The sequence below is a fragment of the Lates calcarifer genome, linkage group LG3 (assembly GCF_001640805.2).
Source record: "Lates calcarifer isolate ASB-BC8 linkage group LG3, TLL_Latcal_v3, whole genome shotgun sequence".
Lineage (NCBI taxonomy): Eukaryota > Metazoa > Chordata > Actinopteri > Centropomidae > Lates > Lates calcarifer.
Genome location: NC_066835.1, coordinates 8,453,610 through 8,465,213, shown reverse-complemented (window position 1 = coordinate 8,465,213; position 11,604 = coordinate 8,453,610). Strand labels below are relative to the sequence as shown.

Below are 11,604 nucleotides of genomic sequence, written 5' to 3'. Positions count from 1 at the left end.
CGAGGTGAGAGTTTCGGAGGCGGAAACCTGCTGGTTCAGTAGACGATAGCCGCTCCTTATAAATGTGGCAGTTCATTTGGACGTTTCTGGAGAATTGCCGAAGAAGAGAGGGGATATTTGAGTTGAAGAAGAGAAGGGAAAATTGGCGTCTTTATAAGCGGGAGATGTAAGGAGTCCCAGGACACCTAGCTTGGCTTGTGCGTAAAATGGATACTGCTGCGACCCTTTGAGGGACTGCTGTCACAGTTGCTCTGAGCTCTTCCACCACTGAAGTAGAAGAAGCCAGTGAACTCGTCCTGTGGATTTACATCTCAGCACAATAAGAAGTGTAACGTTCGCATTTCGACTTGGGTCGTTTTAAAGTGTCCACACCACCTGTCCCAGCTCAGGTAAGGGTTCGTGAAAGCTTTTTTTGCGCATTGTTCGCCTGTGAATCACAGCCTGGGTTTGTTCTTCTGTTCTCACGAGTCATTAAACCAGTTTTACAGAAAAGGTAAACATGGTTACACTGGTTATTCACAGGATTAGCTGGTAAGAAGCTGTCTCAGTAGCTGGGAAATGGATATGAGAGAGGTGGAATTAAATCAGGAAATTTTTGAACTGAAACATATTCAGATTTAAACAGACTGGAGTTTTATGAAGATGTTAAGCACAATGAATGCTTTGGATGGAAGGATGCCAGTTATATCAGCCAGTTATAAATCCAGTTTGCACACAGCTTTAAAGGAGTAACTTGGTGTTTTATAAGAAATTTGACATTAAGAGAGTTGGGATGGGGGTGGGGGTGAGAGAGGAGGTGAATCAGTTTACAGCAGGTACACAGGTGTTGTCCACTCACCCAGGCAAAACAATGACCTTACAGAAAAAATGTCATCAGTTACTCTAATGCTGGTGTAGAGAAGAACATCTGAACACTAACGACTTAAGTTTTCTGGTTTCTGTTTCCTGCTCCAGTTTCCTGCCTCCAGTCAAAGATGACAGAGAGGACCCCATGGTGGAGGGCATTCCTGCCAAAGAGGAAGCCCGGTGGCCCCAAGGAAACAGGATTGCCCAACTTCGGACCAGACTTTGACCCCTTTGCCCAACATCCGGATAGGCCAAGAGAACCTGCTGCGGCCGGCCCCAAGACTCCCAGCGACCAGTGCCAGCAGGACTGCGGCAAGAACTCCAACATCTTCGGCGACGACACCTACGACGACTCCCACCTGGAGTCGGTGTTCAACGAGCAGACGTGCCGCAGGAACATGAAGGTGTCACGTTCAGGTCGATTTAAAGAGAAGAGGAAGGTGCGCTCAAGCCTTCCCATACAGGAGAAAGAGACAGAGAATGTGGGGAAAGAGAAGGAGGATGTACGGTGACGAGGAGGAAAAGGAGAGAAAGATCAAAGACTGCTTTACAAAGATGCTTGACAAGACGGAGGGGGATTTGAGTACATGAGGATGCTTCAAACTACTGAGGCATTCCAAGGGGTCTACTGTGTGTTGGTTATGATGGTGACGAGAGAGAGCGTTCAACTTTTAGCCCAATACTGCAGGAATAAGGTTTTGTGGTACAAGAATTATTGAAAATTTGTTGATGGACTTGTGCCAGAGGGCCACAGAAACAATACTAAGTAACACAGAAAGGGATTGTACTTGTTTCTAATGGTTACTGAACCATTTTACCAACAGTATCCCATACACAAAGCCCCAGTGAAGAGATACAGTAGTAATGCAGTGAGCACTTAAAAGCCGAATACAGCTGAATTCCCAGAGTGTCCCTGTTTTAGTCATAGGACGCTGTTATTGTCATTAAGCAAAATAAATAGACCTACAACCTCTAAGAAAGCACAGTCATAAAATGTCATTTTCTACCAATGCTCAAGAGTGTGATATGCTTCAAGAAAATATTGTCTATAAGATGTTTACATTATTTCTGTAATGAGAAGAATATATGTTTGATAATGAAGGATAAGTGTAATGCTCCTTTTACAATGCTTTTACAAAAACATGTTGATTCTAAAGGGTTAGAAGGATGTCTATGAAGGTGTAAATGATTTTCATTATTATGTGTGAACAAAAAAAATCAGCTAGTGGAAGAAATTAAGAAATGTTTGTGAGCAGCTTGTAGTCAGACGGACGATGCTTGTCTAAAAAAACGCATGAAATATTTTAAATGAAGGATGAAATCCGGCATGTTTTTTTTTAACATAATGGGTCCTAAACAAAGCTACTGGTACTGAAGTAAGAAGCTAACATTGTATCCAACTGAAGGAGGTATGGCCATGTAGCTAAGGAAGTGTGATCCAGCCACTGATGTAGTTTGCTTTACAGGACTACTGTATTTTGGATCGCCTGTGAAATAAATCTGATAACTGCTACAATCAGCTGTATGAATGTGTGTGCTTCATCATCATATTAAATCACAATTAATGTTCCAACGAGAGCATTGCAACTTTGTGTTGCCACCTTGAGAAAATTGTCTTGAAATAGACATTAATGTATGCTAGCAAGAAAAAACAGACATTTTACAGCTCAAGAATTACAAAAAGTCACATAAAACACACACACACACATATATATATATATATGTGTGTGTGTGTGTGTGTGTGTGTCAGAGCCAGGCCTAAATTACGCTGTTCTGTCACTTCAAGGGAGGAGTGTGCCCTGTGTCACTGCATTCTTGTCACTGTTAGTTTGAGATGTGTGTGTGTGTGTGCGTGCGAGTGCCTGAACCATTCAAGTTTATGTAAGAGGGTTACAACTGATGTACACCCCACGACAATGAAATCACATTATCACTGTCAAATTTAACGTGGTATTGTTATCTCACAGTAGTTCTTTAACTGTGGTATATACAGGCTGTAGGTTCTTTGAAATTGAATGAATGAGGATGAGTTGTAATGTCATATTTTGAACACAAGAGGGCGAAAATGTGCCATCACACATGATATCCAAAATATCCATCCAGTAAGATTTTATTACAGAAACCTAACTAACCAACCTAAGTAAATGTTTATTTTATGCCACAGGTGTAATTCAAGGTGAGGGAAAGTTTCTTGGCAACTTGAGGCGATGACACTGAGCCGAGTCTCTCTCTCTCTCTCTCTCTCTCTCTCCTCTCTCTCTCTCTCTCCCCATTGGTCCAGTGTTGAGCATGTGCGGTGAGGTGTGGCCTTGCACTGTGTGCGCCTCCTGCAGTGTGCTCATACAGGAGAGGGGGGGGGGATAAACCGTAAACAGACAGAGCCATAACGAGAACATTGTGCAGAACTAATTACACTTGCGTGTCTTCAGCGTCTCTTATGTGGAACCAAAAACGCTTTCTGCAGCTTGTGTTTAAGTGATTGCAAGCTTTAGCTGTTGACAGCTGAAACGTTGGAGAAGTGGTGTCCTCATTTTACTAAAAATATCTTGGGAACTTTCTCTCTGGCCCGCTGCTGAGGAGCGCACTATGAGGACACTTTGCTGCGCTCCATCTCACTGAAGCTTTTCCTGCAAACAGGTGAATTACTGTATTTTCTAAAGGTAAGACCGGTTTAGCCGATACACTGGACTAATTAACAAGCAGATGACAGGTCGTTATAACCGCTTTTTCCTTTTCTTTACTGATAAAATACCATAAAACATCCTGAAATGTGGAGTAACAACAGACACATGTTAACACCGTGTTCGTTCGAGCACCGTGTCTTACTACTGTCTGTCCAAAGGCAGAACAGTATCATAATACAATGCCTCATTTCTGAAGTTTTACCTGTGACTCACAAGTGGAAGTCATCCCAAGCAACAGATTCATTTTAATGCCATTTTTGTGCAAGTTTAACAAAGAAAAAACGTCTAAAACAAAAAATATATCAGGGTGATAGTTTTTTTTGTTGAGACTGGCATTACTGGTTGGGATCCTACAGATCCCACTGCTGTATGTGTAAACAAACACATAAACAAAGCCACAAATGAATAATAGCTAAATCAGCTACTTTGTCCTCTGAATATTTTTCTTTTTTCTCATTCCTTTTGCTACAAACTGAGCATTTACATTTGATGGAGGCAAAAAGATAAATGAGGATCAAGTATTGTTACTACATCAAAGAAGGATGTTTCAAATTTGATACATTATATGGGTTAAGCATCCATACACTCATTCACTAACAAAAATGTATAACATGTGATCCTACATAATGTTACTTATGTTTTAGGTCAGTTATCTTCTTGTTAGACCTTTTCAGACTGTTGAAAAACTTTGTTGTGTACAAAGTGCTCTCAGTACCAGTCACAGATACAGAGCAGACTATTGTTTTTAACTATAATTTACAGCTTACAATAGACTTTCTGTTGTGGGTCCCCAGTCAGAACATTACAGTTACAACCTGTCCATTGATTCCTACTGTAGAGACCCTGGGGGTCGATGGTCTCCGGGTAAACAAGCTCTTTGCATGTCTTTGATACAAAAAAGTGTGAGAATCGACTGTTGTGGCTGCAACAGCTGCCTGTCAGCGTCACTTCAGGTCTGCTTTGCTTCAGGATGACCACGACGTATTACACGTCAATGAAAACTGCAAATGGTGTGAGAGAGGTGCATTTCCACTGTGTCCCACCTGTTCAGCAGGAGCTCAGCTAACCAGTGTCCAGCTTTGCCCACTCCTCACCCCCCTTTAAAGACCTACACTGGCAGTGTCACACAGGCTGCTTGACACAGATATGAAGATAGAAATAGCATCAGAGGACAGTCTGCCAGTTGCAGAGGGGAACATAACATGAACTTAATTCAAATCAGCGACGAGAGGGACAGATTCATAGCGATACAACAAAAACAGGTTCTGTTCTGTGTTTTATTAAATTGCTAAGGAGGATCATGTGCAGATTCCGCAGAGAACTGAGTGTGCACAAACCTCTGTTTTCAGTCTTTTAGCTGCGGCAGACTCGTCGAGAATTTATGATGCCAAGAAGCTGGGTGGAGGTCTCAGTGACTGTCACTATGAATCATTTACTAGCCAAGTTGCCAACAACAACGTGGAGTTTGAAATGTGATGACATAATCCTGGAAAGCTGATGAGGTGGACACCGATGCTTATCACTCTGAACCAGCTGCTCTTGAAGGCATCCTGCACGTAGTCACATGTGCAGTATATGTTGGAGGAGAGAACAATGTGTTTGCAGGCTGTAGCATACCTCTGTGGCATTCCCCTTAATGTGTTTTCCATTCAGTTACTGGAGTGAGGGCCCTTGGTTGTTGGGTGACTCAAGGGTAAGGGTCTGTTACTTTACACACAACACTCACCATTGTTCTTCTCCAAAGTCCCGCCACAGAACATTGTGGGAAGAAGAGGAGGACAAGAGCAGGGGGGATGTGTTAGATTTCTCTGGAGAGGATGGAGCGCTTGCTGTTTCCTGTTTTGCGCCGTACGGTGGTGAAAGCGTTTCCTGTTTCAGGGAAGAGAGCAGGAGGTCATCGAGTGTGCCCCTTTGCACAGTAGCGGCTTCTGACATGGAGGAAGAAAGAAAATTCCTAGATGGTGGTCCAGTGTCTGCGGTGCATGAATAGGATGGTGACCATGTTTGTTTCCAGTTATAAGTTGTGCACTGTCCTTTTTGCAGGTATTCGGGGCCTATAGGCATGCCGGCGCCCCCTCCTCCTCCTCCGCCTCCTCCTGCACCCCCTCCACCCCCACCGCCGCCCAGCGCTGCCCTGCCACAGGTAAGACTGAGTGCTCTTCTCTCTGTCTTTCTCTAACTCTCTCTCTCTCTCTCGTGCAATTGTAAACACTCACTTGTGTCCTTCTCACTGACCATCAACCAAACACCTGGAGGGTATTTGCATTATTGATTGAGGTGGTGCTCACACACACACACACACACACACACACACAGTAAGAGCAAAGCAGACAGCAGACTCTCAGTAGCAGAGGAGTGTTATGTTTCCACAGCGTCCTCATGTTAAATGAGTTCCTGCCGCCAGCAAACAGAGCCACACTGCAGATACACAGTTTAGCAGCTTGTTGATACAGCAATAATCTGAAGTCAGAAGTATTTTTTTCATTAACAATAACCTCCTCATGAATGTATCTATATAACTTAAGACTGTCTCCCTCCTTCCTGTCTCTCTTCTTATTTCCTGACTTTCAGTGTCTTCCTCTCTTATCCTTGTCATTATCCACTTGTTAAAAGAGGTGGGGTGAAGTTCAGGAGCTGATGATCCCCTCCTTATGTAAAATGATTACATCAAATAAAACCAAAAATCATACAAAAACACCAATATTCCAAAATCCTAAGACATTCAAGTTATAGTGATAGTAAATATGGATTATAGAGAAGTTGAGGCTAAAGTTACTACTAGTACTGTAAAAACACTGGGCAAAGTTATATAAAAGTGCTGTTTTTTCTCTGTGTGTGACAGTGTCCGTCTGAGCCTCCTAAGCTCCAGTCTGGTGGAGGAGGAGGAGGAGGTGGAAGGAATGCCCTGTTGGCTGACATCCAGAAAGGAACCAGGCTCAGGAAAGTCACGCAGGTCAACGACCGCAGTGCCCCTGTTGTCGATAGTAAGAGAGACAAACCTCATTGTCTGACCAACACATATAAGGACTCTCTCTCTCACACACACACACAGTCTGTGTTCAGACACTAAATGGTACTCACATGCTGCTAGTATCACCGACTCATCCATTCTCAGAGTGGAAGTGGGGTTTAATAGTGTGTTGAGATGCAATACTGTAAAAGCAGATGTAGTGGGAATAAGAGGAAGGGATAAGACATAATGAAAAAAACAGGAGGTGAGGCAGCAGTATTTAATTCACTGTCTCTCAGGGCTGTAATTGGACACACACATACATACTGTCCAGTGCACACTTCAGGAAGGAATGCCCTATAGCAGATAAGGATGCAGACAAAGTAGGAAACTACTATATATATATATACAGTGGCAACCACAATAGACAAGACATTCATTGTATCCTTAGTAAACCAAAGAAAGACAGGAAAGTTCAGTAATATGTGTTGTCTTAAACAGTTTGTGTAATTAATGATGTTTAATGTACAAGACAAATTTCCCCTGTGGATACAATAAACTTAAAAGTGAAGTTCAAACTATGTGACATCATGCTAGATAGCTGGTACATTGGTGGACAGTGTACTTTTAGGGCTATGTCCTTCAGTTAGTCAATGAATTAGCTTAATTTACACAGCTCAAGGTCTGGATGGTGGGTCAGTGTCACCTCTTGGCCAGTAAACAGCAGTCTAGAGAGTAACAATGTCAGTTACATGTATGGAAACAGGCTGGTGGAGACAGACTGCTCTGTTTTGTGGAACGACGTGTAATTGGCCCTCAGGGAAATCAGGTGATTTGGATGGTGCAAGCTTTACTTGTGTTCCAGCCTGAACCGTTGCTGTGATCTTCTTCATGTTGTTTACTTTCCAGAATTATCAACAAAATTCTCATGATAATGAAACCACTGAGCACATACTTTACATTTCTCACAAGACTACACTCTGAATAAATGAATCAATCAATAAATGAATGAGTAAGTGATTAAATATTTAAAAAATACTTTCATTAATACTCACCTGTTATGTATTTGTATGTTTGGTTTTCCCCAGAGGCCAAGACCAGCACTGGAGATGTACCCAGCAGTGTTGGTGCCACTCAGGGTTCATCAGGGGGGGTGGGACCCTCTTTGGGTGGGCTATTTGCTGGAGGGTTTCCCACTCTCAGGCCCATAGGCCAAAGAGACCAGGCAGGCAAGACCCCAGGTTGGTGCAAAATGTCTTCTTCTTACTAGATCTGTGTATTTTCAGTAACCATCTCGGGTTATTTTGATCATCCCAATGTCTGCCTCTCATTCGTATGTGTTCAAGTGTCCCGATCGAGCTCATCTGCGTCCCTGAAGCCTCTGTGGAATGCGCCTGCGGCAGCAGACACGAGCAGCGGCCCCGAGCCTCACAGGACGGCGGAGCTCCGGAGCTCTGTCCACCGCGCGCTCGCTCCCTCATCTTCCGCCCCTCCGTCCCCCTCTCACGGCAGCAAGCACCCGCCTCCTTTCCCCGCTCCCTCTCCCCCTCCGCCTCCCCCGGCCCCTCCCTCTGCTCCTCCCCCGCCTCCACCGCCTCAAGCCTTCCAGGACCGTCCGACCAGCAGGCCTCCGCCCCTGCCCTCTTGCCCCCCTCCTCCCCCTCCATCCCAGGTCACCAAACCCACCTGGCTCCCCATCCAGCACTCCCACCATGCTACCATCTCCCAGCCCTCTACCCCTCCTCCCCCTCCTCCTCCTCCTCCTCCTCCTCCTCCTCCACTTTTCCAACCTCCCTCCGCCGTCCCAGGGGACCGCTCCTCGGGGTGCTTCTACCCTCTGCCCCCGTCTCCAGTCCACTCCGAACCCTCTAGGTTACCCATCCTGCGGGACAGCCCTCTTGGGCCTCCTCCTCCACCTCCTCCTCCCCCTCTCCCAGCTTCCTTCACCCCCACCTGCCCATCCACCCTCCCTCCACCGCCGCCCAAGATGCCACCAGTGCCCTCCCCAGCCATGCGCTCTCTGCCGCCGTCATACCCCTGCAATGCTCCCACCCGACGGCCACCTGCTGTGCCCAGAAATGCAGGTAGGTGGACACCATAAGTGTGGTTATATGATCTGTTTTTGACACATGAGCATTGCAAAAAGAGCTAACCTAGCAAATAAGTTAAATATCTGGTCAATATAAATCATGCAAATATGTAACTTGTGATTAGGAGGTTATAGACAAAAAAGCCCTAAAACATTCAAACTAAATATAGTTGAATGTTACTTTGACATGTTCCACCCACCTAAACATTGCTGCAGAACATGCATACACCCTCATGGCAACAGCACTCCCCAATGGCAGGGGTCTCCGCCGAAGGACAGTGCTCCCACCACACAACAAAAACTGCCCCAAAATGGTTTGAGGAACATGACAAAGAGCCCAAGGTGTTGACCTGGCCTCCAAACTCCCCAGATCCTAATCTGATTGAGCATCTGTGGGACCTGCCTAATATTGTGTAGTTCCCTGTCACGCCACCAAAACAGCTCTGACCCTTCGGGGCATGGACATGAGACCTTTGAGGGTATCCTGTGGTGTCTGGCACCAGGACATTGGCAGTGGATCCTTTGGGTCCCGTGGGTTGTTGGGTGGGGCCTCCATGGATCTGACCTGTCCCAATCCAATCCCACAAATGGTGAATCATATTGGGATCTGGGGAGTTTGGAGGCTGTGTCAACACCTTGGGCTTTTTGTCATGTTCCTTGAGACATTTATGAGCAGTTTTTGTGGTGTGGTGGGTGCAAGGGGAGGCCCATGGCACTCTCAGTGGTTTTATTGTCATGGCTGATTTGTGTATGATCATAACATAATACATAAATATGTCACAAACACACAAAGATGTGTTTGTACAACAAGATGTTTATGGGAAAAAGAAAAATACCAGTAGAAATACTGTCAGTAATTATTGCTGTTTTTCTGTGTCTGAAACTGTCAAGCAAGTACAGGTTTGAAACTGTGGCAGCTGTTGCAGGTAGTCATTAAATCAAACAGACTATGTGTTGTGTAACTCTGTAGTTTTTTTCTAGAAACATGTAAAAATCCATGCTGTTTCACAAAGAAAACAAGAGAGCCCTCGCTGTCTCAGTTGGAATTACAGACGAGACGTTGGTTTTACTTTTTTGTCAGTTCTTTCGCTCCATGTCAGACTCCTCTCATCACCCCCTTGTGACAGGTGTGGGTCGGCTGGCTCCTCCTCCAGCTCCTCCGGCGCGTTCCCCCACCACCGAGTTGTCCACCCGCATTCCTCCCCCACCACCGCCACCCCCCCTGCCCCCATCCAGTCTCAGGAACGGACACCTGCACAGCCTGGGTGAGAATCAGCGTTTTTACAATTATTATTTAGACACCACATCAAGAAGTTTGTGAGATTAAAATAATAATTAAAAAAAAACTAATTATCTGACTGCATCTTCACTGTGCTCTGGCAGATGATTTTGAATCCAAGTTCCAGTTCCATCCTGTAGAAGATTTACCTCCTCCTGATGAATTCAAGCCTTTCCCTCGGATATACCCCAGCAAAGAAAACAGAGGTAGCAGCCTGGCACTTTTTATTATTTCTCAACTTTACCCATGCCTTCAGTTTCATTACTTGAGTTTTCTTTTTCTCCTCCTTTCTTCTCTTTCAGTGAATCCCAAACCACCTGGGATCAGGACACACCTCAGATGAGTCAAGGCCTCACCCTGTTCTTCATCCCCCACACACAGCAATAAGACTCTGTGTTCCTCCTCCTCCTTCTTCTCATGACAATAACGTAATTGCCATGGACTTACTGGGATGTCAGCTCTGTGTGTGTTTTGTGTTTTTTAGTGTATGTGTGTGTATGTGAGTGTCAAACAGGCTCTTGCCTTATACTGACTATGTGACCTCTAACCTTTTCCAGTGTGGAATGTTTTGAATGTGTGTGAGGAGGAGGGCTCTCCCTACTCATACTCAGAAACTACATACAGACTCTACACACACGCACACTCCAAGGACAGTGTCTTCCAGCAGCTATATTTAACATGTGACAGTTTGTAAGAGCTTAAGCATTTCACGATCTACATACATAGAATATTTGGATTTTTTTTTTTAAACAGATCTTTTTTCACGATGTATACAGTAGCACTTTTAAAGTCTGATTTTAACTCACAAACAGTTTTAAGACAGTGCAGCTCTTTTAAAGACAAATATAAAAACTGTCCTCCTGTAGTACACGTATGAATGTGTTACACGTATTACCATATGCGCTGATAATTCTACATTGTTAAATTTATGCCTTAATGTTCCAGCAATACAATCCTCTCTGCAGTTGTATCTTTTTTCCCATATCTCTGGAAATCTACACAGCCAACAATCAGCTTAGACTCAGTTTAAAACTCAATGTGGAAATGAGATTGCAGGTAAACATTTTTCACACTTCACTTGCACAGGGCATGCTAATTTTTGGGGCTCATTAATCATTGTACATACAGTTTAGAGGTGCTCTTCTGTATTTATGTGATTATTTTTTACCAAAAAAGTCTATAGAAAAAAGAGTGATGTGAAAATAACTGACATTGCGAGGATGATGGGAAAGCACCAGTTTTAGGTTACAGTGAGGTGTTGTCTTTAAAGAATAGATAATGAGCAAGGTATACTGTTTCCTTTCTCCCTCTGTAGTGACCAAAGCTAACACCTGTGAAGACAGTGCCACCTGCTGGTTTAATGTATTACAAAGTGTGACCCCCAAATATACCACAGCATTCTTTAAAAAGTTGACTTAGTCACTTTATTGATCACATGTATTTAAAGAGAGTAACTAATGTACAATCTGCCCTAAACCTGAACAGTCATTTGCTCATGGAGCTCAGTCTTTGACGTGTTTATATGTAAGAAGTCAACCCTAAAGCTGTAGAAACAGGACAGTCTGGATTCTAGTCAGCACTGTGGGAACATTTTCTGGTAAAAAGACTCCAGTGTGCAAAATCTCAAAACAGCCTCCAGCACACTGTGAAAAATAACAGGTACAGTTAAGCACTGTTCAGCACTGACACTGCGATGTGGGCATGTGCAATGTACCTTTCTCACAATTATTTTCACTTGACAACAATTGGATTCCAC

General features: G+C 44.2%; 2 protein-coding genes across 3 annotated transcripts; both read left to right on the top strand.

Moving 5' to 3' along the window:
• The first annotated feature begins 17 nt into the window (after positions 1-17).
• LOC108877490 (proline-rich protein 15) lies at positions 18-2,365 on the top strand. Its single transcript, XM_018667564.2, has 2 exons — positions 18-389; positions 955-2,365. The coding sequence occupies exon 2, from the start codon at positions 975-977 to the stop codon at positions 1,356-1,358; it is 384 nt and encodes a 127-aa protein (XP_018523080.1). The 5' UTR covers positions 18-389; positions 955-974; the 3' UTR covers positions 1,359-2,365.
• An 810-nt stretch (positions 2,366-3,175) lies between these two features.
• Positions 3,176-10,818, top strand: wipf3 (WAS/WASL interacting protein family member 3). 2 transcript variants are annotated; one of them, XM_018667067.2, is made up of 8 exons: positions 3,176-3,483; positions 5,574-5,673; positions 6,373-6,514; positions 7,569-7,721; positions 7,827-8,564; positions 9,697-9,834; positions 9,953-10,054; positions 10,151-10,818. In XM_018667067.2, exons 2-8 carry the CDS (start codon positions 5,593-5,595, stop codon positions 10,189-10,191), a joined length of 1,395 nt encoding a protein of 464 aa, XP_018522583.1. In that variant the 5' UTR covers positions 3,176-3,483; positions 5,574-5,592; the 3' UTR covers positions 10,192-10,818. The 2 variants fall into 2 exon arrangements, with proteins under 2 accessions (XP_018522583.1, XP_018522591.1); XM_018667075.2 differs by having other exon boundaries at positions 3,176-3,506.
• The last annotated feature ends 786 nt before the right edge of the window (positions 10,819-11,604 follow it).